Source organism: Dysidea avara, chromosome 10 (genome assembly GCF_963678975.1).
Source record: "Dysidea avara chromosome 10, odDysAvar1.4, whole genome shotgun sequence".
Lineage (NCBI taxonomy): Eukaryota > Metazoa > Porifera > Demospongiae > Dictyoceratida > Dysideidae > Dysidea > Dysidea avara.
The window spans coordinates 20963466-20988162 of NC_089281.1; the positions used below are offsets into that span (position 1 = coordinate 20963466).

The 24697-nt window shown below is 36.5% G+C and overlaps 1 protein-coding gene across 3 annotated transcripts in view; it reads right to left on the bottom strand.

Annotated features, from left to right (window-relative positions):
- Positions 1 to 1350: 1350 nt before the first annotated feature.
- Positions 1351 to 24697, bottom strand: part of LOC136267913 (protein NLRC5-like) — a 54658-nt gene continuing 31311 nt past the window's right edge. For 2 of the 3 annotated variants that reach the window (XM_066063098.1, XM_066063099.1), the window contains 4 exons: positions 20939 to 21120; positions 12169 to 12506; positions 6920 to 6961; positions 1351 to 6633 (listed from right to left, as the gene is read on the bottom strand). In XM_066063098.1, coding sequence (XP_065919170.1) covers positions 1481 to 6633; positions 6920 to 6961; positions 12169 to 12506; positions 20939 to 21120 — 5715 coding nt within the window. In that variant the 3' untranslated portion in view covers positions 1351 to 1480. Of the gene's footprint in view, positions 6634 to 6919; positions 6962 to 12168; positions 12507 to 20938; positions 21121 to 21884; positions 24092 to 24697 lie in introns of those variants that run through there. The other variant, XM_066063100.1, reaches the window with a different exon arrangement.

Consider the following 24697-nt stretch of genomic DNA (forward strand, 5'->3'; position numbering starts at 1 on the left):
CACAGGTTGACGTTCTCATGCTTCCTGTAGGCTGCAGACAGTGAGGTGCACTTATTAGTGTGTTGTGTGGCCAAAAAGCCATTGTACCACACCACGAGTATAAAGAAAACAGCCTTTTCACATGTGCATAATTCCATGGCTCTCCCAAAACTGTGTTTGATGTGTTGAAGGAAAACATCCTTGTGGTTGTGCTGGTGACCCTGATGCTATATTCTTGATCCTTTTGACTCCTTTCGTCCAATCTTTTCTTATTTGATGGCCTAGACGCTGCTTTAATTAGATCAGTGGTCTTGCAGGCCCGGTTGCTTGTGCTTGGAAACACTTTGGTACGGCTTTTGATGACACCTCTATGACTTGTGTGGAGCTATTTCTGCTTTTGCCCATCATATTTACACCTCTTATGTTAACCCAAAATATCTATCTGCTTATTGTGCTTGCCGCCTATATAATTCCTCTTGACAAGCATCCTGCTATTAGTGTGTGTGAAGTTTTGCAAAAAAATCATTGGAAAGGCAGTGATGAGAATTGTTAGGCATGATTTACAGCGGGCCACTAGATTCTCTCAGTTATGTGCTGGCCAAATGGGAGGTTCTGAAGAAGCTATCCATGTAATGAAACAAATTTTCGGTCTGCCTGAGGTTGATGGTGCATGTTCTCCTTGTTGATGCTAAAAATTCCTTCAATGAGTTAAATCGCCAAGTAACACTTCGAAACGTTGAAGTCCTTTCCCCTCCCTTGCTCCCATCTTAATATTAGCTCTTATTGTTCTGATGCTTTTCTGTTTACAAGAGGTCGTACCATATTTTCTAGTGAAAGAACTACCCAGGGTGATCCTCTGGCTGTGGCCATGTACTTATTGTAATTTAGTTCTCTTTAAAACAAAAACAAAAAAAAATCTATGTGTCTGTAGAGTGATGGCTTTCTTGGTGGCACGACACACTAGCGTATGCTTGATATGTCCTCAACCATATTTACGACTACATTTTCACAAAGTTTTGTCATTACTTATGAAAATATCATTCCTTAAAATTTCCAGAAATAAAGCCTAGCTCTCTAAAATGGCTAGTTTCACATTTGCCAGCCTGGAGATAAACTACCTGAGAACATACTTTTTGATAGTTCATGGAGCTGCCCCCAATACTCATGTTTTTTCTTATACATCTATCCTAAGCACATGCATAGGCAAGGTCACCAAAGGTCAAACTGAGGTTATTGCAAAAATGATCTTTACAATACACACAAATTACCTGCCAAGTTTTATATTCTTTTATCCAAAAATGTCGCAGAAAATCCTGATTTAGAATTCTAACTAGCTAAATGTTTAAACAACTGTCAATAATCGAAGTTCACTTTTGGTTTTCACAGTATTATAATATAATTCAAACTCACTAGCTATACTGGTGTAAATATTTCAATGAGTTCACACAATAGGGGTAAACTACAGAATGATAACTCCATCAAGTGATCTTTTGGAAATTTGTTATACTTTTACAGTGTTCATCCCTCTCAGATTGGCTAACAGTTCATCAGAAAACTGATTACCTGAAATATCAAGTTTTTCTAAACTCTTGTTTACTTTAATGGCTTCAGCCAATCTCATTCCTCCTTTACTATGAATGCTATTGTACCGCATATTGAGTTCTTTTAGTGAATTATTATTTTTTAGACAGTCTCCTATGGCAACTGCTCCATCATCAGATATAACATTGAATGAAATATCAAGTTTTTCTAAACTCTTGTTTACTTTAATGGCTTCAGCCAATTTTATTCCTCCTTTACTATGAATGTTATTGTACCCCATATTGAGTTCTTTTAGTGAATTATTATTTTTTAGACAGTCTCCTATGGCAACTGCTCCATCATCAGAAAACTGATTACCTGAAATATCAAGTTTTTCTAAACTCTTGTTTACTTTAATGGCTTCAGCCAATTTTATTCCTCCTCTATTATGAATTTTATTGGACCGCATAGTGAGTTCTTTTAGTGAAGTATTATTTTTTAGACAGTCTCCTATGGCAACTGCTCCATCATCAGATATATCATTGAATGAAATATCAAGTTTTTCTAAACTCTTGTTTACTTTAATGGCTTCAGCCAATTTTATTCCTCCTTTACTATGAATGTTATTGTACCCCATATTGAGTTCTTTTAGTGAATTATTATTTTTTAGACAGTCTCCTATGGCAACTGCTCCATCATCAGAAAACTGATTACCTGAAATATCAAGTTTTTCTAAACTCTTGTTTACTTTAATGGCTTCAGCCAATTTTATTCCTCCTCTATTATGAATTTTATTGGACCGCATAGTGAGTTCTTTTAGTGAAGTATTATTTTTTAGACAGTCTCCTATGGCAACTGCTCCATCATCAGATATATCATTATCTGAAATATCAAGTTTTTCTAAACTCTTGTTTACTTTAATGGCTTCAGCCAATTTTATTCCTCCTCTATTATGAATTTTATTGGACCGCATATTGAGTTCTTTTAGTGAAGTATTATTTTTTAGACAGTCTCCTATGGCAACTGCTCCATCATCAGATATATCATTATCTGAAATATCAAGTTTTTCTAAACTCTTGTTTACTTTAATGGCTTCAGCCAATCTCATTCCTCCTTTACTATGAATTTTATTGCACTGCATATTGAGTTCTTTTAGTGAAGTATTATTTTTTAGACAGTCTCCTATGGCAACTGCTCCATCATCAGATATATCATTATCTGAAATATCAAGTTTTTCTAAACTCTTGTTTACTTTAATGGCTTCAGCCAATCTCATTCCTCCTTTACTATGAATTTTATTGCATTGCATATTGAGTTCTTTTAGTGAATTATTATTTTTTAGACAGTCTTCTATGGCAACTGCTCCATCATCAGATATATCATTATCTGAAATATCAAGTTTTTCTAAACTCTTGTTTACTTTAATGGCTTCAGCCAATTTTATTCCTCCTTTACTATGAATTTTATTGGACCGCATATCGAGTTCTTTTAGTGAATTATTATTTTTTAGACAGTCTCCTATGGCAACTGCTCCATCATCAGATATATCATTGAATGAAATATCTAGTTTTTCTAAACTCTTGTTTACTTTAATGGCTTCAGCCAATTTTAATCCTCCTTTACTATGAATGCTGTTGTGACACATGTTGAGTTCTTTTAATGAATTATCAATTTTCAAACATTCACCCATAGTTACTACAACATCATCAGGTAAATGGTTATTTGAAATATCAAGTTTATGTAAAGTTTTGTTTACTGCAATGGCTTCAGCAAATGTTTCAAAGTACGACCTATACTTAATCCCAGTTAACTTTTTAGACAAATTCATTTCTTGTAGTACTGTATCTTCCTTAATACAGCTGCTTAGAAGTTTTACCCTAAACCGAACACTTGCTATTTTCTTGATTGGCCAGATGTCCTCTTTGATATCATCAATATCAAAAGTATATACATCTTCATGATCGTCAGTTGTTTTGTATAACAAACATTTTGTTGTCATAAAACAACTGTCACCATCAGTCGATATTATCTTATTCCAAGACACATAAATATTTGCTATAGTTATGCAGTGCAAACTTCTATTAATATACTGCTGGATTTCTGTAAAGTCAGACTTTGTAACATTATTATATGTCGTCTTGAGAAATTGTAATGAGCTGTTTGACACTTCTATAATAGACATCAATCCATCAATACCAATGCAGTTTTTAGAGATATCAAGTTGTAGTAGTGATGAATTAGATTTAACAGCTTTAGCTATTTGTATTGCTCCTTCATCAGTTATTTCATTAAGTGAAATATTAAGATCTGATAGAGAACTATTATGGTTGAGACAATTACTAATATCCAGTGCTCCATCATCAGACAACCTATTATTTGAAATGTCAAGTTTCTGCAGTACATTGTAAATAATTTCCAATTCTTTTGTTCCTGCACTAGTAATAATATTATTGGACACGTTCAATACTTGTAGGGTTGTATTGTTCCTAAGCCATCTACTAATAGCTAACATACCATCATCACCTATGGTATTGCTTGAAATGTCAAGGTTTTGCAGCATGCTTTTGACATCATCAAACTCTCTTGTTCCTGTATTAGTTATAAGATTACTGGACACATTTAATACTTGCAGTGTTGCAGTATTCTTGAGCCAGTTAGTAATGGCTAACATACCATCATCACTTATGTTGTTATTTGAAATGTTTAGTTTCTGCAATACATTACTTACCTGTAAAGCTTCAACAACATTTTTTGCTTCTATATAAGACAAATGAGTACCTGATATATTAAGATCTTGTAATGAGGTATTACCCTCGAGACTATCGCAAATAGCTGCCAATCCATTATCAGATATAATATTATCAGAAATATCAAGTTTTTGTAATGTCTTGTTATTGCACAAACCGAGTGCTAGTAGTAGAATTTCATTGTCTTCACTGAGTTTATGAGACATGTTTAATGAAACACCTGTAGGATCACTTGGTTTGTCCCATAAAATATTTATATCTATCACTTTAGTACTAGTCGTACTATGAGGTGACATTGTTGTATGAAGAAGAACATTTGTGATTTTTTTGATTTCTTTACTATTAACTTCACCACATGGCAAATTAAATGTATTCAGTGTCTGATTATTAAAGAAACTCGTTTTTATCACCTTAATTCCAACTCCTCCAATATTACATATAGTAATTGACAGCAATGCTGGATTTTTTTGTAAACTACTTTGTATATTACCAACATGATCTTCCATTCCATAGTCTCCACACAATGTTAAACTATCAAGACTACATTGTCTGATGATCACACAATACACACCCCATGGGGAACAGTCATTTCCACTGAAGTCAACATACTCCAGTGATGAGGTTGTTTCTACACTGTCAATAATATATTGTTCCAAAATACTCATTCCAATATCTCCAAGGTGACAATTTTTCAATTCTAGAACTTTTAACTGAATTGAAGAATGAGACAAGAAGGATGTTAATGATGAAATGTGATTTGGAAGTAATGTTACAGTAACAATAGTAACTTTACCATCCTTAAACATTGATGAAATCATATCGGGCAGGTCTGTTTTGCTCTTAGCCTCCATATAACACTGAAATACATGTAAACGTTTTCGTTTGTCTCTTTGAATAGAATCTGATATTCTCACACCATCTTTTCTTTTATACACTTTTCCTTGGGTGATGAACTGAACAAATTGGTCTGAGTTGATTCCATTAATGCCAACATACATCATCCACATAAAGTTAAAATGATCATCCCAAAATGTCTTATTCATCAGTGATGACTGTTCCTCACCTGTGAGGGTAGAAACATAGTACGCAGCTAAATATTCTTGCATGGTGTAGTGAAGAAAATTAAATGAAGTGGTTGTTCCTGCTCCTTCTTGAGGATAGTGTTCTACAGCTTGTAGTAAACCAAACATGTTAATAGCTCCTGGTACATCACTGATATTAGGACACACCTCTTTAATCTCGTCAAAAGTAAACACTAACTGATTTTCCTGTAAACCTTTATAAGCAAGCTGTGATAGCTTTATGACAGTATCAATAACAGGTTTAGGTACATCTGATAATTTGTGCACTACACCACACGGAGTTACATGTAGTTCCTGTGTCTGTTTTAGAAATCGATAGATGGTATGGACAATAAAGGATTCATTCATGTCAGTTAGTGTTTCAGGTAGATGACTCTGGTATTTGAACAAGTACAAGAGCACTGCTAAGTGAAGAGGAATATAACAAAATCCATTAATTGTGGGTTGACGCCTTAGATAATTGTGAAGTTCTGTTATCCTTTCAGGTGAATCTCTGAGTGATTGTGTGATATACTTTTCTCGCTCTTCTTTAGCAAATCCAAGAATATCAATTCTTCTATCAACTCGGTCATGCAGAAACATTGTAGCACTTGGTCTGGAAGTTACAACCACTATGGCCTCAGTTAGGAGATTACCAGCAATGAGATCTACAATAAAAGAACTTTGCCGTAAAGAGGATGGGCATTCATCAAACCCATCAATTATAAATGCCACATGCTCCCCGAAACCCTCCTTTAGAAACTCACTCACAATACAGGCAACAGTGACAGGGACATAAAGCTGAAGAAGTTGTATACAGGTCTCTACTTTACGTAGCCTTGGATCTCTAAGGTAAATCAAAAATAGTAAATCAATTTCAATTAATATTTCACCAATGGCCCAGCGATATGCTATTTCTTTTGCTAATACAGTTTTACCTATTCCAGGTGCTCCTTCTATTAGTATGCTCTTAGGATGATCATTAGAACTATAACTTTGGTCAGTGCTTGCCTCACTTGTAGGATCTGGTATAAATATGTCAGCAATATCTTTTGTTACCCTGGAGTGACCAAAACATGCTTTCTTTGTAGGAGGAGGCTCACAATGTGATGAAACAAACTTGTCTAGACCACAAGAACCTTCTTTGTTTCGTTCCGCTATTTCAAATAATTCTTGTTGCGTTCTTCCACTTTTGTAGTGCATAAGGGCAACACTAACAATTGATTTTGGTTGGTTGGGTGGCCATTCTGTTCCAACAGGTTTGTATCTGGTCTTTTTGTATCTGGCAGATAAACTCCTTTTAAGATCATAAACTGTTGTTGGCTCTAATAAAGTAAAGAAATCACAAATAACCTTTGTTCATTGCAATGGAACAATGTAGTAGTGTCTATAAGTGTACATGCTTATACAGAGGTCCCTTCATTACCCAGCTATCAATTAACCAAAAATTCTATTTATCCAAACAATATAGAAATGACGGTTTTGTTAGAACATTTCATCTTATCTAAGGTATGCATTCTATTAGAGTAATTAAACAAATGAATCAGCTTTGTTTATCTAAATGTTACGATTATTTGAGTTTGGATAATAGAGTGACCACTGTATACTCACTTCTATAAGATCTGTTGAATGTAGTTGATTGTGTGATAAATCCTATATTGAAAAAAGTGTATTACATTTATGCTCTGTATATTAAGTATTGACAGAATATACATAATAACAATGAGAACAGAGAAATTTTTGATAACAGTATCAAGACACACAGTAGTGTGTCGTGCAGCCAAGATAGCTTGCACGCCACTCTGTGAGCATATTGACAGGAAGAAAGAGAATGCAACTTTCACACATTCATAGCTTCATGCTGCCTTTATGAAATGGCACTGTTTTTGCTATGGACAATGTCAGTACCCCATAAACCAAATTTCAGCAAAATCACTTCAAGCATTCCCGAGATATGAGACTTCAAAAATTGGCTTAGTTTCTTCATTTTTTCTTCTTCGTCTTTTCACACATTTACAAAACTGCCATAAAACATGAACACAATATTCGATTGCCTTGAAATTTGGTACACAGAAAGGAGGTATAAACGTGCATCTTGGTACCAAGTTTGGCTGTAATACAATAAGCAGTCAAAGAGTTTATAGTGGTTATTCATGAACATTAACACCAATATATTGTCATGTCTACAGGGTAAACCACTTATGGGAAGGAGCTGAAAATCAGTATGTGGATAGGTTAACTATTGAACCTCACACCTTTTGTAGTTTGAAAGAAATCAAGGTAAAGACCCAGAAGATACAACGAAAATACCAACAGTGTGTAACAATTACACGATCAAGATTAGCTAATAAAAAAAACGAATGCTTGCCACACCTACCAGACAAACCGCTCAGTGGAATGACTTAAAAATCGGTGTACAGATGGATTAATCACCTTAGAAAGGCCCTTCAATAATTGAGAAGAACCAAATTTAAAGTCACAGAGTTATAACACGAAATCCAACTCGGTGTAGCAAGTGCGAGATTGAAAAACTCCAATAGAGCAGTCACACTAATAGAGCAGCCACCCGAAGAGAGATCAGCTAGAAACAAGTAACCCTTCAACTACATTTCAAGTCACTGTGTAGAGAGTTCAGCTAGAAACAAGTAACCCTTCAACTACATTTCAAGTCACTGTGTAGAGAGTTCAGCTAGAAACAAGTTACCCTGCAGAGAGATCACTTGCTATAAACAAGTCACTCTGCAGAGAGATCAGCAGGAAACAAGTCACCCTGTCAAGAGATCAGCTAGAAACTAGACATTATGTAGATAGTTCAGCTACAAAAAAGTTACCCTGTAGAGAGATCAGCTAGAAACAAGTCACCCTGTAGAGAGATCAGCTAGAAACAAATCACCTTGTAGAGAGTTCAGATACAAACAAATCACCCTATAGAGAGTTCAGGTACGAACAGATCACCCAGTTAGAGAGTTCGGCTAGAAACAAGTCATTCTGTACAAGTCACCCAGTAGAGAGATCAGTTACAAACAAGTTATCTTGTAGGGAAGAATTGGCATGTAATAAATATATATAAAATTTGTATAATTACTGATAAGGCCATCATTATTAAATTCCTTGTTTCCCACCACTGCCCACATCAATTTTTAGGTAGCCGCACCAAGTTTTAATTTAGAGCTGAGCAATAGTACAACTATCATAATCATGATTTGATAGTAAATTTTATATCACGATAACAATACTATCATGATAGTTACTGGCAAGTCACTTAACCTCACATATACAAACACTTGAATACTCCAATTATGTACGCACCACACATCTGCTTTTCTAACACTCCAGTATTACAGCTGTTATCTTTGTTGTCTATGTTCAAGCTACTGGTCTTTTACAGTTTTCTGAACTTCAACATTATCATCTTTGCCAAGCACAGATATTGCAATAGCACGATAGTATACTATCAAGATCACGATTGTCACAATAATCAATTAATCGCCACTATCTCTCAGCTCTAATTTGATTATAGATCACGTGAATGCACTATTTCATGATGGAAGGAGACACAGAGTGACTAAGAATGTATTAGCTGTGCATATAAACATGGGAGTCCCTCCACTCTTGTTCCACAGGGTGCATAGGTGCATGTACAGACCTGTTAGCCTATAAGATCGAGATACTCTAATAGAGCAGTCAGAGACTGAAATCACAAGAATCAAGTGTATAATTAATAATCAATAATCACCTCCTGCCCACATTAGTTTTTGTTCCATTGGGTGACGGGAAACAAGAAATATAATAATGATGGCCTAAAATAGTTAAAGTATTAAAAATCTGCTTTAAATCTTTCTCTTCTTCCTGTGGTAAAGAAAAAAAAGATATTGGTTAAAAAGCCCTAAAGCCGGCCTATGGCAGGCTTTGGGGTATACAAATACAAAAAGAAGTGATATCTAATCCAAAGTGGCAAAAAGACGTGAAATCCAAGGTGGCAGCCAAGAAATGGTTGTGATGATATGTTAATGGTAAAAATTTTAATAACAACAATTCAGGTGAAATTGGTGCTTTCACCCTGGCTTTTTGGGGGCTGCACTCTTTTTTGTACAGCTTGGCTGTTTTGGATTAGATATAAGTACAGATACAAAATTACAAGATTCTACAGAAAGCTACATATGTACAGTAATTCCTGAGCAGTAGAGTATACCCTGATGCATAATGCTAATTACTGGCATGTAATGGCAAAGAAGTAGTAATAATCCAGTTTCACTCTATAGGCCTTAGGAATGCAATCAACGTTAATTACACATTGCACAACCACTGGATGTTGTGGAGGTGAACCCACACATACCACATCAAAAGAAAGAATGGTGTCAGACTTAATCTTTTCATTTGAACATGCATCCCAACTATCAAGTACTGAGAAGTATATGTTAAGTACAGTTTGTTTCACAAGGATAGAAAAGAACAGTATCTGCAGCCACTATGGACAATATGGATGAATCCTATTACAAACGTAGGGAAGCCATCACATGTTACCCATGAATCAACACCTTGAACTGTCAGCGAAGAGAAATACATACAGGACACAAGGTATGTACATCCATAATGAGCACACATTGCACATGTTGCAGTAAGCCAAATGGCACCTGTTGGGCCTAAGTGACATCTAATATTGAAAAAAATAAAGCCCATAGCCTTAGCCGCTATTGAGTTATGCTTGTGTGAAGGCAGGCAGGCAGGCAGGCAGGCAGGCAGGCAGGCAGGCAGGCAGGCAGGCAGGCAGGCAGGCAGGCAGGCAGGCAGGCAGGCAGGCAGGCAGGCAGGCAGGCAGGCAGGCAGACAGACAGACATCCAGGCAGTAGAAAATTCCACTGAGCAAAATTTATAAACAAATTTCATAGCTACTTATTGGAAGCATTTTGGATCATACTAAAGGAACTTTAGGGCTTAGTTGTACCTACATGTAACCTGTACTTCCAAGGTGCCATGAAGGCATTATGAAGTTGGTTCCTGGTCAATAGTATTGTTTTGTTTTGCAAGGAAGTACAAATTTCCATGATCCCCAACATACAGTAGTACTGAAGCTAGAGATTTTACCAAACAAAGGTTGCCAAGGTTGATAATCATTGAGTCAGAAAAACATGATTTAGGAACAATAGCAATAATTTATGGCTGTTGTTATGCCAAAGTGACAAGACACTTGTGCAGTAAACCTAAATACATTTCCAGGTGATTTAAACTCTAGTTCTGTGCCTTAGCTAAACTATAGGAACAAGCAATTGCTTGCGTCTGGAAACATTAAATATTTTTCACCTAGTGAACTTTACTGGGCTATATATTTATTTACAGCAGACAGACACCACACTTCCACAGGCAGAAAAATCACTGTAGTTTCTCTGCTACATGCAGGAGCATAGCTAACTTTCAAGATAGCCTGAGCACAAGGTCTGACTGTCCCCATGCAAACTATTTAGCAAGAAACGCAAGCCCATCTCTGTGGACTCTGTATTACACATTTGCTTTCAAAAAAACTGTTTAAAAGTACACTACTGATATATATATATATATGTACCAAGCTAGCTACTATGATACACTGCTGTTTGTGCAGCTTATTAGACTAAGATACTACTGCACGAATAATACAGAAGCTAAAACTAAACAATGATGAACTAGCTTAGCCTCCAGCCCCAATATCGTACTTCCTTTTTCACTCCTTTGTCTACCTGATACAACACTTTATATGCAACATAATACTTCATCAGTGACAACTCCAGCCCCAGCATCGACTCCTTTTTCACTCTTCTGTCTTCTCTACTTGCACCGAGGACTCAACTTGCACACACTGAGCGCTTTTGCATAACAAGCTTTAAACAATGCTGTGGATCCTCTTGAGTCCTGCCAGACGGGCACCACAACCGACTGGGAATAGACTTTTGTCCATCTTTCATCAGTCTACACCATTAAACGTCTAGCTACTTTATATCTGAGCAGTGTTGTCCACTGAGTGGTTTCACCATATTGCAGCACATGTTTGACGCTCGACTCACGCTCAAATCTTAAAATGTTATCACGTGATGCTGGGCATTATACAGAAAATTACTAAATTGACAGAGGAATTTTGACCAACCCAAATATAGACTATGCAATTTTTTGATTATACTATTATGGAAAGTATTACAAGGCGCTCCAAAAAGATAGCAAGTGCATATTTCAGGTGCGTATTAATTACGGGCGCACCCAGGCGAGCGCCGCTATCATCAGGCTTGCTACCAGGGCACCAGCAATGATTGACCCGGCCTGTGCCCGTGCAGGCCCGGGTGTAGCTACACCCCTGGCTGCATGCAAAACTCAGACATCTCCTTTACATTCCACGTGAAAATAGGCTTCATGTCTATACATAGTTGTCTGTTTCCCAATGGTTTCTGTACATTTTTAAGGCTAACCAAAGCATCCAGTGGTTGCACAAACACAATTGAAGGGGTCAGCGGAAAAAGGGAACATGTGCTGTTTTAGATTTTTTCATCTCTTAAAAATGAAATGGATCATTTAAGGCATGTGAATAATGTTGATACTAAGTAAACAACAGAATTTAAAAGTTCAAAGCAATCTCAAAATTTATTCTTTGAAAAATTACAATTCAATTATGGTCCAAATGCTATTTAATGCCCACCACATGGTCACCTTATTTTTCAAACAGCACTTGTCCCCTTTTGCCGCTGACTCCTTAATTGTAAAATATTGTTTCATGCTTGTAAGTAGTCTTAGTCATTCCAATTACAGTCATTGCTATAACTGGCTGTGCATGGCCATCTTCTTGCATATCATAATAAATGCTTTCAGACTGTACTGATTACAAAAAATGCTCCTCTGACCTGTTAGATTGTTAGGTGACTCCTGTTCTAATGTAGACATAATCTCCTCAGCTAATCCTTTCACTCTGTTGTAACCACTATCTTTCATTACTGACAATAACAAACTAAGGTCAGTCATATCATTATTGTTATCAGATGGTTGAATTACAGCATCCAAAAATTTGTTTGCTTTTTCAGCTGATGTGGGTAAAGATTCAATATGTGCCTTTAGATTACCAGGGAAAAGCTTTTTTCCATGTAATTTGGCTATAAACAATTTGTCATCCATTGGTAGTAATTCTACAAGTTTAGGATAATAGTCCAAGAATATTTCTGAAATGGATCTGGTGGTTTCCAATCTACATATGAAAGACAATACATATATTTACACAATACCTAATACAGTATGGTAGTACTGTATATATAGTAGGGATCGTGAGCAGGGATTATAGGGATCACATACAGTTGCATATCACAAGAAAACCAGGTAATCGCTGATTTAAATATCAGATCAGATCAATAAACCACTGTGGTCCATAGATGGCCTGAACACTCAAAATACCTGGGCTATGGTCCTGGTGTCTCAAATGTATTGGAATACAAGATACTTGTAGTTATTCATGATTGTTGACCATAAAGATGATGAATCAAAAACACAACTTATGCTTGGAAGAAGCTTTACAGCCAAAGGGATTCAGTTGTGGAGGAAGCTAGCTATCAAAGTGGAACTTAGCTGCATGGTCTATTATTGTCACAATAGATAAACAGTGTTAGTAAAAATTGAAATCAACTGTTCCTTTACTATCAAAATGATGGTCTATGTATTAGTATTACAGCAGGTGTACAGAGGACTTGCACGGTGACATAATTCATCATAATTGCTAATCAACCATAGCTGTCAGCCATGTTTCAGGACAATGTTATGGCTGAAAAGCTTCTCACTATTGGTTACGGTCCATAGTAAAGTGTCGAGTTGTTCAATGAATAGTGCTCAACTCTAAGAAATAGCAAAGAAGTTAGAATCGGTGAGCAATTTATTGAAATTTAATTAGCTGAGCCAATGTTGAGGAATTCTATTTTAAACCTAGCCCTGCTTTCCAGTGCCACTATACCCAGCGCTTCGTCAATAAATATTACTACTTTCATTCTGACCCAACGTGTACCATAGCAAGTTTTCCAAAACATGGCCACCTGGCAACCATTGCTAGCCCTAACTATCTATAAATTGAGTATACAGCAGTGTGTAGGTTACAGTTACTGTCTAAGGGCACATTTTATGTATGCAATGTTTTCTGTCCCAAAACTGGAAGAAAGTCCATTTCAATCCCCTTTGGATAATCTTGGTCATGCCATTAAACTTATTAAGCATACCTCATTGAATATTTAGTAAACTGCATAGTACTTTAATTTTAGTTTCAGGGTCCATGTATATGATTAAATCAATAATTTGAAATCATACTCTTGCTTGCATGTAATAATAGTAACTAGCGCAAGAAATTTGAAGTTGATTAGGGATCACAAAAATGAAATCTACGCAAAAAAAAACCAAAAAAAAAACAGCCAAGCTGTATAAAAAGGTGCAGCCTTAAAATTTATTCATCCACATCATTGCAGCCATTTCATGACTCCACCCTTAGCCATTTCATGACTGCCACCCTTGAAGTCACAATTTTTTTCATCCAGGTTTTTTTTAAGGCCGCACCCTTTTTATACAGCTTGACTATTTTTGTATGCATTTCACTTCTTTCTGTAGTTTAAATATATACCGAAAGCCAACCATAAACTGGCTTTGAGGTTTGTTTTTACACAAATCATTGTTTTTCTTATCTAGAGATGCAATGAAGATGATATGACAAACTAGTGCTCTATACCAATACAGAAAAATAGTTACCTAGCCTCCAATACTAAAACCAATTTATACTGATATAATTTTGTGCTTGCTTGTTCATGGCTATATAAAGTTGCATACATATAGTGCCTGTATTTATTTGCAATAGTGTTTTATAGTAAATTCCTTCCAAGTTAGGTATACTATTCAGCAGACAGTCAATTAACAAACTGGAGTCTGTACAAAGACACACAGCTTGCTTTGTGATGCATGATTATTATCAAAACAGCTAGCAGTGCATTAAACATGTTATTACATCTTAACTGGAATATCAAGGAAACACACTTCAAACATCTGAGAACTCAGATGTTACACAAAATTATTTACAGTAGCATGGATGTCTCACTACCTAGCTAGGGCCGCAGCCAGACTTTTATCTGGGTAGGTTCTTTTAGAAAAAAAGGTGGACCTTTTTTGTGCGATGTGATGCAGGATTACATCAGGGTGTATGCATGCTGAAACTAGGGGGAGTCTGGGGGCATACCCCCCCCCCCCCCCACCAAGGAAATTGTTTGAAAATAGATACTAAAATGTGGCATTTTAGTCAATAAAAATAACACAATGTCATTAAGATGGATGACATCTGGGAAAGTATCTCTACTGTAGTTAGGATGTCTATGTAATGTATTGGAATGTCACAGTGAATGTCAAATCTCAGTCTAGTTTAAATGATCTCACTATGACTTGTAAATAAATTAAGTAGTAAGCTTTTAAAGAAAAGGTAAATGTGACTGTTCTATTAGAGTGATTGATCTATTAGAGTGGTTGACTGCTCTATTAGAGTATATCGATATTGAATTACAAGTACTGAATAAGCTACTCGGAACACTTAATTTAGCTTGATATTGCTACTTATGAGTGGTATTTAGTAAACTGTAGCTTATGGACTTTTGTAACTGAAAATTTGGACTTGTATACAAAAATTTGCTGGACCTTTTGCTAAAATTATAGACCATTTTACTGAAATTGTGGACCACCTTTTTTTCCAAGAGGGCGGTTCTTCAGAACCCCCGAACCCCACCTAGCTATGGGTCTGCTAGCTACATATATAACATATAGAACAAGGTATACGTACCAGGGGTAGTAACCTTAAATTTATACAGCCAGGCACAGCTATTGACACACACACAAGTACAACTTCTTTCCTGTTTAAATCCGATTATGGAACAATCTACCTAGAGATACTATAAGTTGTAACAACATAGATACTTTTAAGGAACACAACTACACAAAATATTGAAAATTTCAACTAGAGTAGGGACCATAGCACATCGATAAAAAGTACTGAAACACGCTGGAGTAGTGCACAATATTAAATCACAGTAAAACAATAAGAAGTGTTATATCCCTACTGTGCTCAAGATACCATAATGGAAATGCACAGCAGGGATATAAAACTTCTTATTGTTTTACTGTGATTTGATATTGTGCACTACTCCAACTTGTTTCAGTACCTTTTATCAATGTTCTATGGTCCCTACTCTAGTTGAAAATTCCAATTTTTTTTGTGTACTTGTCAACCTTTTTTTTTGTAAATAATTATTATGACTGGTGCACCCACACATACCGCATCTGAAATGGTGCTGCATGCTCCAGCTATATCAATCATTGTCTGAAAAGTGAAGTATCCATTACATTTCATTGTCAACTATGTTCAACTGTTACACAGCATTTCGAATCAAGAACTGTTCGAAAAGTATGTCTGCAATCAAAATAGTCACTATAAATGCATTGTATGTACTGCAGTATGCCAAAAGGCACCTATCAGGCCGAAGCAACGTCAAACAGTGAAAAAATCAAGCCTGTAGCCTTAGCCGTTATCAAGTTACACTGGCATCAGTCAGTCAGTCAGTCAGTTAGTCAGCAGAAAATTCTGCTAAATAATTTTTAAAATTCCATAGCAGCTTGCTGAAAGCATTTTGAGTCGATCTAAAAGCTTTTTTGGGCTTAGTTTTACCTAACCAATACTGCCTCATCGTCATCAGTGGAAACTGAGGCTGGGTTTTGGGTGATGTTATTTTGTGGGCCACGCCTACTCCTTTGTGGTCCCTACTATACAGTACTATTGTACTGTTTAATTTAAACAACATTAAATTATGTAACTTAGCCTATCTATTGTAAAATACTCACTCATGTGAGTTCTACCATTATCACCTACAATATCAATAACAATATGTGACTGAATTTGACAAAACCCGGCTTCGACGCACAAAGCTTCGTTAGGAGATATGGCGATTTTAAGTAATCATTGTGTAATAACTTCCCAGTACCTACAGCTGTGCAAACAAAATTTGCACCAAGTATACATCTATTTACTAGCTATCACTGAGTGGGTGTATACATTTCTGATACCCAAAATTAGCCCTGTTTTGGGCAGCTTTTCTCAAGCGGGTAATAATATCATAGGTGGTAGTAATAGGGTGGGAGGGTGGGGGGTGGTGGGTGGGCTCAATATAGGGGTATAAAATGAAGCAAGAAGACGATTGGAATCCACAGGCCAAGTTTGGGCTCTCCATGGCCCTCCATGGCCCTCAAATCACTCCAAATTGACCGAGAACACTATTGGCGAGCTCTCTGTGAAGTCCCAGCTCACTACACACCATTATCACAAAGCCATGGCCATTCAATGGCACAAATCTCCCACTCGTCGCTTTGACAGGGTCGGAAGAAAGCTGCCACAGAAACCAGACTTGCCAGTCCTGAAGGAAGTACAGTGTGGAATATGATAGTGTATTAGGCCAGCAATCTATTTCTGGTAAAAACGTAAGTTTGATTTTGTGTGTGTGGAAGCCTTGTTATGTGAAATCCGGTCACATATTGAGATTTTGCAGTGACTGTTCTATTAGAGTATCTCATTTTTTCATGCAAAAATTAATGTGATAAGTTGCAAATGCTCAATTTTTACAAAGCAAATCCTGCACCTTTTATACAAGAATCAGGAGCTTATGAGCCGCCGAAGGTGCCAAAAGAGCATGAAACTCGGTGCCATCACAATCCAAATTACGTCACATCATTTGAAATAAATTGGATACGACACGTGCGAATATTATGCCAGTAATTGGCATGCGTCATTCAACGTGCAGTAATGAACGCACCAGCTGCCGTAGTTGAGGTGGAATTCGAAATGCTAGATGGTGCCTAACCAGTGTTGGAGAGTAGTACGCTTCACCGTCGCCATGGGTCACTGCCAGTCGCCTCCCTGTACTTCTGTGATGCCTTGGAGTTCTTTTATTGTCGCAGCATACACACTTTGGCAACGGTTCAGTCATGTACTTAGACCTCTTCAACAATGATCACGGCCCGCTATGGTTGAGCTCGGGGTACTACCACCGCTTGATATTTTGTCATGCGCAATTCCATATACGGCTTCCAATAACAAGATTTTAGTTTTCTATAAGGAAACTAATCGGTAAAAAATTTGGATTGTGATGGCACCCAGCAGGCAGTGTAAGTTTCATGCTCCTTCGCCGCCTTTGGCGGCTCATAAGCTCCTGCTAGAATACAATTTGCAGCCTGTTGTCACAAGTTTTATTCCCATAGCACTTATTATGATGGCTATGATGATGACGATTGGCACGAATAGGTCTTAATAGTAGTGTATACGTACTATCCCACCGATCTGTACCAAAATGGCTATAATATTAGCTTTGATTCAATGGAATACTAGAAAAGTTGTAATAGTATTGTATTACAGAGTTTATTTGATTACTTTTGTAATGCTTCAATAGAGTGCACATTTTTTGAGGATTTCTAATAGAACACACATAGAATGTTCTAGAACAGTCTAGACTTTCCATTGGTAGATTTATGAAATTATGAACCTTTACTATTGAGTAGATTTTAGCTAGTATAAAGCAGAAATTAAGTAAGGTGATCAGCTGTGATAACAGCGGCTCAGTGGTTAAGGATTTGGGTGTTAAGTATGATGGTCCCTGGTTTAAACACTGCAACATTTTTCATGCATCATTTTGCCAATGGTGACTGTTCAATTAGAGTATTTCGACCCCAGTTGTTTGGTTTTTGCCTTGTAACTCTATAGCTGTCAACGTGATTTCACAAAAGGTTTGAGCTATGATGGTTAACCTATACACATACTGATTTTTAAGTTATTCCCATAAGCTGTTTATCCTGTAGGCGTGACAAAAAGTCGGTCTTTTTTAATGCAAATAATTGTCCATACATAGCTCTATGACTATTAATCAGATTTGTACTAAACTTGGTACATGATTATGCCGCAATACATTCTTAAAGTGTTCAAAAGCTCAAGACAATTGAGTTACGCTTTTGCATTTTATATTGGCCTTTGTAAAGTGTGCAAAAAGAATAATCTAATCCCTCCAAGCCCCCTAAACGATGAAAAATAAATGAAGAAATTAAGCCAGATTTTGAAGGCTTATATTTCACGATTGCGTTAGGTAATCTTGCTCAAATTTGGTATGTAGGGTGCTAAGGTGGCAGGCATTTGCAGTACAAAAACAATTCCAATTTGAGAAGGGAGCATGGGGCTACATATGTGTGAAAATCGTGGTTTGTTTATTCCTGTAAATACACTCATGGTGTAACATGCTGGATTTCTTCTTGGCCGCATGATACACTACTGTCACATGACACACTACTGTCACATGACACACTAGTGTGTGTCTTAATGTAGTAAGCCTACACCTGCAGATATAATAGTGGACATTTACTCACTACTGCAGTCATGGCTAGACTGAATTAGGGATTAAATGTCCCTAGTATATCTACAGTACTTTCACTACCTTTTATTTCTATGAATTCTAATAGAACTTAACCCACTCACCGCCACAACTGCCATATGGCGGAATCAATGATAAACACATGTAGCATCACTTTTTAAGTGCTCTGTAGCTACAGTCAGACATTTTAGCAGCCTCTGCACTTATCCTGTAATGGTCACACCCTTAAGTGAACAGGAATATGGATAGCCAGTCCCTTGCTCACAATAGTGGGAAAGATGTCATCACCACACACTTTTTGATGGTTGACAATGAGTTTGTATTCTTCGAAATGATATTGGCACTAACAACGAAGTAAGGAGATGGATTATAAACATTACAGTGAAGTATTGCTACATTTGTAGAAGTTGAAGCGATTATCTCCAAGTCTGGTTATCAGCAAGTGCGCATGCGCATATATGCACGAGGCCAATGGTTCAAGGTGGATTAGCAATGTTTATTTTGTTATTATAAACAGTACTAGACTGATAAGTTATTAAATTATACGTGTGGTTTACCAAGGCCGATTTTTGCATTTTAAAATTATATAATGGCTTTGTGGTTGCCATTATGTAGTTGAATTCCTTGTTCTATAGCGAATATTTTGATATAATAGTTTTATTGAATTACACTGTATGATTTATAAAAGTTATAACATCATTACTATGACTGGGGAACTAGAGTTATATCGATTCCCACTTTTTAGGCTAACCTAATATCTGATATATTTTTGCCAATAGTTAACCAACACCCAATTGTAGGGCTCTACAAGTAACAAGTTTCATTTGTGCACAATATAGTAATGCTTGCAAATGCTTGCAAATGCTATCAGGTTGTACTCATAGTACAAGATAAAGCTACTAATAAGACAAGTGTGCTTTACTTAGGGTTTGGTGTAGGGTCACCACAAACCACAAATAAATTACCTAAGTACATGTCAGAGCCTTTGGCACCAGTATTGCTGCAGCTGCTGAAGCTGAATCGGCTAATAATCTGCTAGCCATAGCCCATTCAACAGATTTCAATTATGATAACAAGAGTTAATTAACCAATTACCAATCCATTTAACACATACCATATAAGAATAGGTCCATATAAAGTTAATTCTGCATCTGAGCGCACTCCCCAACCATTAATTACTTAAAAGTAAAATAGCCATTATGCTTCATTTTCAACAATGTTCCAACTGTTACACAACGTTACAAAGAAACAGTCTACAATCAATCCAGTCACTATGGAAAACATGGATGTCGATTACTGTTATATGTAAATGTGATGGTCGGCCACAGAGAAACCATCATGCAGTACCGAAAATCAACATCCTTGCACTGTCAGCAAAAATAAATGAGACACAAAGGAGGACAAATTATAGGTTAGTCCATAATGTGTGGATTGTATGTACTGCAATATGCCAAAAGAGCTGAAGCAATGTCTAACAGTGAAAAAAATTATGCCTATAGCCCTAGATGTTATTGAATTATGTTGTCTGAAATAGAAGTGCACCGATACAGAATTTACCAATATTCCAATAAATAATCTAATTATTGGCTACAAAATTAATCCAATACCAATATAAAGTAGTAATGGTTGCATTTGAACACAACAGGTATACTTAAATGTGAAAAAATATATGTTGAAAAGCTAAAAAGAGGATAGTTTCAAAATCTTTTTTTAAAGCACAAAACAAAAGAAAAAAAATTTGTGTAAAAGGTGGTGATAAAAGATCTGAGCAAAGAAAATTCAGATTTGCATTCTTGTTGGATATCATGGAAGGGTTGATGTTTCAAGGTTCATGCTCTACCAACACTGCTACAAAGTCAACTACAACATACATATTACAATTATAGTGTTTAGGTGAAATATCTGCTAAAAGTCAACTTTTACTGATATCTGATATTACCGACACCAATTCCAGTACCAATATTTATATTGGTGCACCTTATAGTCACCAGCAGAAATCTGATAAATAAAAATAAAAAAAACTTATCAAAAGCGTTTTCGTTCACTCTGAAGACACTTTTGGGCTTGATTCTACCTAACCAGCCACCAAAGGTATTGTGAGGCTGGTTTCTGGTCAACATTTTTTGTGACAATCCATGATCCTTAATATACAGTACTACTGTACTGTACAATGAATTACATTGCAAAATTAACATACTATACATACCTTGAGGCACAACTAGATGATACACTATCAGCTGACTGCCCTCCATTTTTAGATGATCTAGCAATAATAGACACTCTGGATACTTGTGGTAGTATTGTTGGGGGGGGATGAATTATGGATCTATTACTGATTGGTGCAGATTCTGTACTTGGCATTCTCCTAGTGTTTAACTCTGGAGCATTCTGTAAAATTAAGAACCTATTCACAATTATTCAGTGAAATAAAGCTAATTAAAAGAACAACATATCTGTTTCTTGTTTACTTTGGGAAAAACTGTGCCTTAATTACTGCTGTTTATGTACAAAGCTGACTTGCTATTTATCAAACTAATACAAAAATAAGACATCCTATTTTGTATTAGTATTTTAAAAATTGTTAATTTAAAATTGAAGTAGGGATCTATGCAATAAAAAGTAGTGAAACAAGATATGAATGATGGTATTACAGCATAGCTTGGTGGAAAAGTCCCTACTTTGGCACATTTGCTATAATTTTGTTCAATGTCAAAGTAGGGACTTTTCCACCAGGCTACAGTACTGCCCAGAGGTAACGTTACACTCGCGAGCAGTTGATACTCGTGTGGCTAATTTTCTACCAGCAATTTCTTTGGCATGTGTGTGCTAACTAATTCACCACGTGTAGCCACGACATGCAAACTCCATCGTGTGGCTGCTCCAGTAGCCGTGTGCCTTCACACGTGCCAGTCATGCATTGTGTTGAGTCGTGGCCTGGATTTGAGCACTTGCGAGGGATTGTAACATTACCTCTGGGTGGTACTGTATGCTGTGTAATACCATCATTCATCTCTTGTTTCACTATTTGTATTGCATAGACCCCTACTTCAATTTAAAATTAACAATTTTTAAAGTACTAGTTTGTTCACTTTTTTGTTGTACTATATAATAGCTAGCTGTAGCAAATAAGAAACACACACATAACAACTCACCCGGGCCGGAAGTTGTTCGAACGAACAGGCCCTTTCAGTTGTCTGGAGCTCAGTAATTAATGGTTGGGGAGTGCGCTCAGATGCAGAATTAACAGTATGAAGTAATATACAATTTCCTCTCGAGTACTATCTAATCACTCGCTGATCTTGCCATCTGGCACTGAGTGGCTAAATCAGTGTGTTCAGAGGAATGAGCCATCAAGTATCAGTCCGTCTATTTAGTAACAAAATCTCTTTGTCAATTACAGTCCAGGCATTGGCAAAAGTCAAAGTGACAACTCACCAGTCTTAATGTTTCATGTGCAACACTTGAAATTATAAATGCCCCACTCTTTCAGCAAAAGTGCTTTCTGAAATAATTTTGTGGTGTCTACAGAAAAGTGTTGATATGGAAAATTAATGCCTCGATATGGTTTTGATGCTTGAAGAAGAAGACAACCAACCTGATTGAAGATAAAAGGAAAGACAAGGCACACAGGGTATATACTTGTTGGAACCCCAAAAGGCACATCACACCAGTGAGTTTGTTGTTGTGGTGTAAATTTATGACTGTGCGCTGCTTCGTTTGGGCTCTAGGCTTGCAACTGTGGTCAGTGTGTGTGTGTGAGATGAAATTTCAAGTTTTGGAGATTTAAAAAAATTCTATATCTGGTCACTGGTAAGTGTTTTCTTGTTTTTAATGCTGTATTTCATGTTAGATGGACTAATATTATTCCGTAAAGGTGATTTTTGTGGCGTAAGATGACTCTAGGATGATTTTTAAACGCAGCATCTTAGGTGGCACGTGTCATTTTTGGGAGAATCCCTACTTAAACAGTACTACTGTACTGTTTGATACAGTCAAATTTATTAATCAGGATTTTAATTGCAATAACTTCCCAAACTTCATACGTATCTATGCATCATGTAGTGTTTTCAGTTTCAAAGTACAGTGAAACCTCTCTTATCCGGGCAGTCTGGTACATACTACTGTCTGTATCTCAGAAATGTCTGTAACTAAGAATAACATGCTATTATGTTGAAGTGACTAACTTAAATACAAGTAATGCTGTTATTGCTATCTGTTAGTGGGTAGAGGGGGAAGTCACTACAGAGCATTCATTTCATGGTCATTCCCCTAGGCTGTAAAAATGCATTATCACCTAGCAACCAAGTGGTAATTAATAAACGAACTACCAAACAGATAAACAGCAACCTTTTAGGCAGGAAAGGAGATTTAACGGAATGGTGGAAACAGCGGAATTGGTAGAAACGGCTAAATGGTCATTTCCAGATTATGGACAGCCTAAGAGCACTATACATAAGTAGCATGAAGATTCAATAACTGTTAGCTAGTACTGTTAAACACAATGTGGCTAATAGGCCTGAGCCTAATATGCCCAAAATTTTACCTATTATTCTTTCCAGAATTTTCTCCTATTATTCTTTTTTTATTCTGTTATCAAGCCTATTATTCCATAATAATGTTCACTTAGTTTCTGTAGCTATAGTCACTTAATTCTCAAGATGTAGTTTTGTCAGAATTAATTAATTAATAGCTAGCCATAAATGAAACATTCCACCTTACACATAACGGTTATAGCCATTACAACAGACGTAAAATAGCTATCAGGAGTATAACAAAAAGAGTTTTCAATTATCAGTGTATTAAAGCTGTAGCTATACCTACATGCTAAGTTTAGTGGATAGTGATATCAATATGTTTGTTGACTTAAAGAAGATACAGTGGTATAAGATGCACAAGTTTCAGAATTGCAGATAATCGATATCGTGCAGTTAAATCCCTGATGCTGTCTGCAGACTGTTAACATGAAACGATCTGACTGCTCTATTAGAGTATTTGAACGTTCTATTAGAGTATATCGATCTTTTAGAGGTTCTTCAGCTCCTTTCGGTCAGCACTCATATAATAATGCCAGCTATCTATCATTCTTAGTAGTTTAGTACTTTCTTTTAGCTAATCAAGAATAGGCACCCCCACCGATTATTCCCATGAATGTCCGATAATTCTAAAACTATTCCTGTAACAGTCCTATTATTCTGGAATTATTCTCACAATTATGCCGGCACATTAGGCACAGGCCTAGTGGCTAACTAGAACTCACCACAATTGAAGCGCATGCTCTTTGGAGTGCCGATTCTCCAGTGTAAAACTAGCATCTTAGCATCATAACCACAACATTAGGCATAATAAATAGTCCTTGATCTTCTCTTAAACTATAGCCTCATTAATCTGTCACCTTACGGCACACTGTATTTGAAGGTCATGTTACAATAAGCACCTAGCCAACATTATCACGTCATTGAAAGAAGACAATAATGATATGCACGTTTACAACACAGAGTGGCAATTAATTTCATGAGAACTTTAAAGAACATTCTAGCAGACAGTTATGTGTAATGATGTACTTTGGTTAGGTGCTTATTGTAACAAACAACACCTGAACATACAGTTTAAGAACAGCTCAAGGATTATTATATCTAATGAAGCTATGCTGCAAGTTATGCACTGGAGAAATTTGGTGCTTCAAGAGAATTTTGGTGAGTTCTAGCTAGCTATGTTGTGTTAACAGTACTAGCAAACATGCGAGTCTTCATGCTACTTATGTATAGTGCTCTTAGGTTGTTCATAATCTGGAAATGACAATTTAGCTGTTTCCACCAATTTCGCCTTTCCACTAAATCTCTTTTCCCCTTTAGGCTCCCTCCTTGTGCTAAGCTTTTTTTCTAGATGGCATGTAGCATTTCCTTTGATGTGTGGAGGTCTCTTAGTTACAAAGAAATCTGGTATCAGGTGTCTTACTGGTAAGATG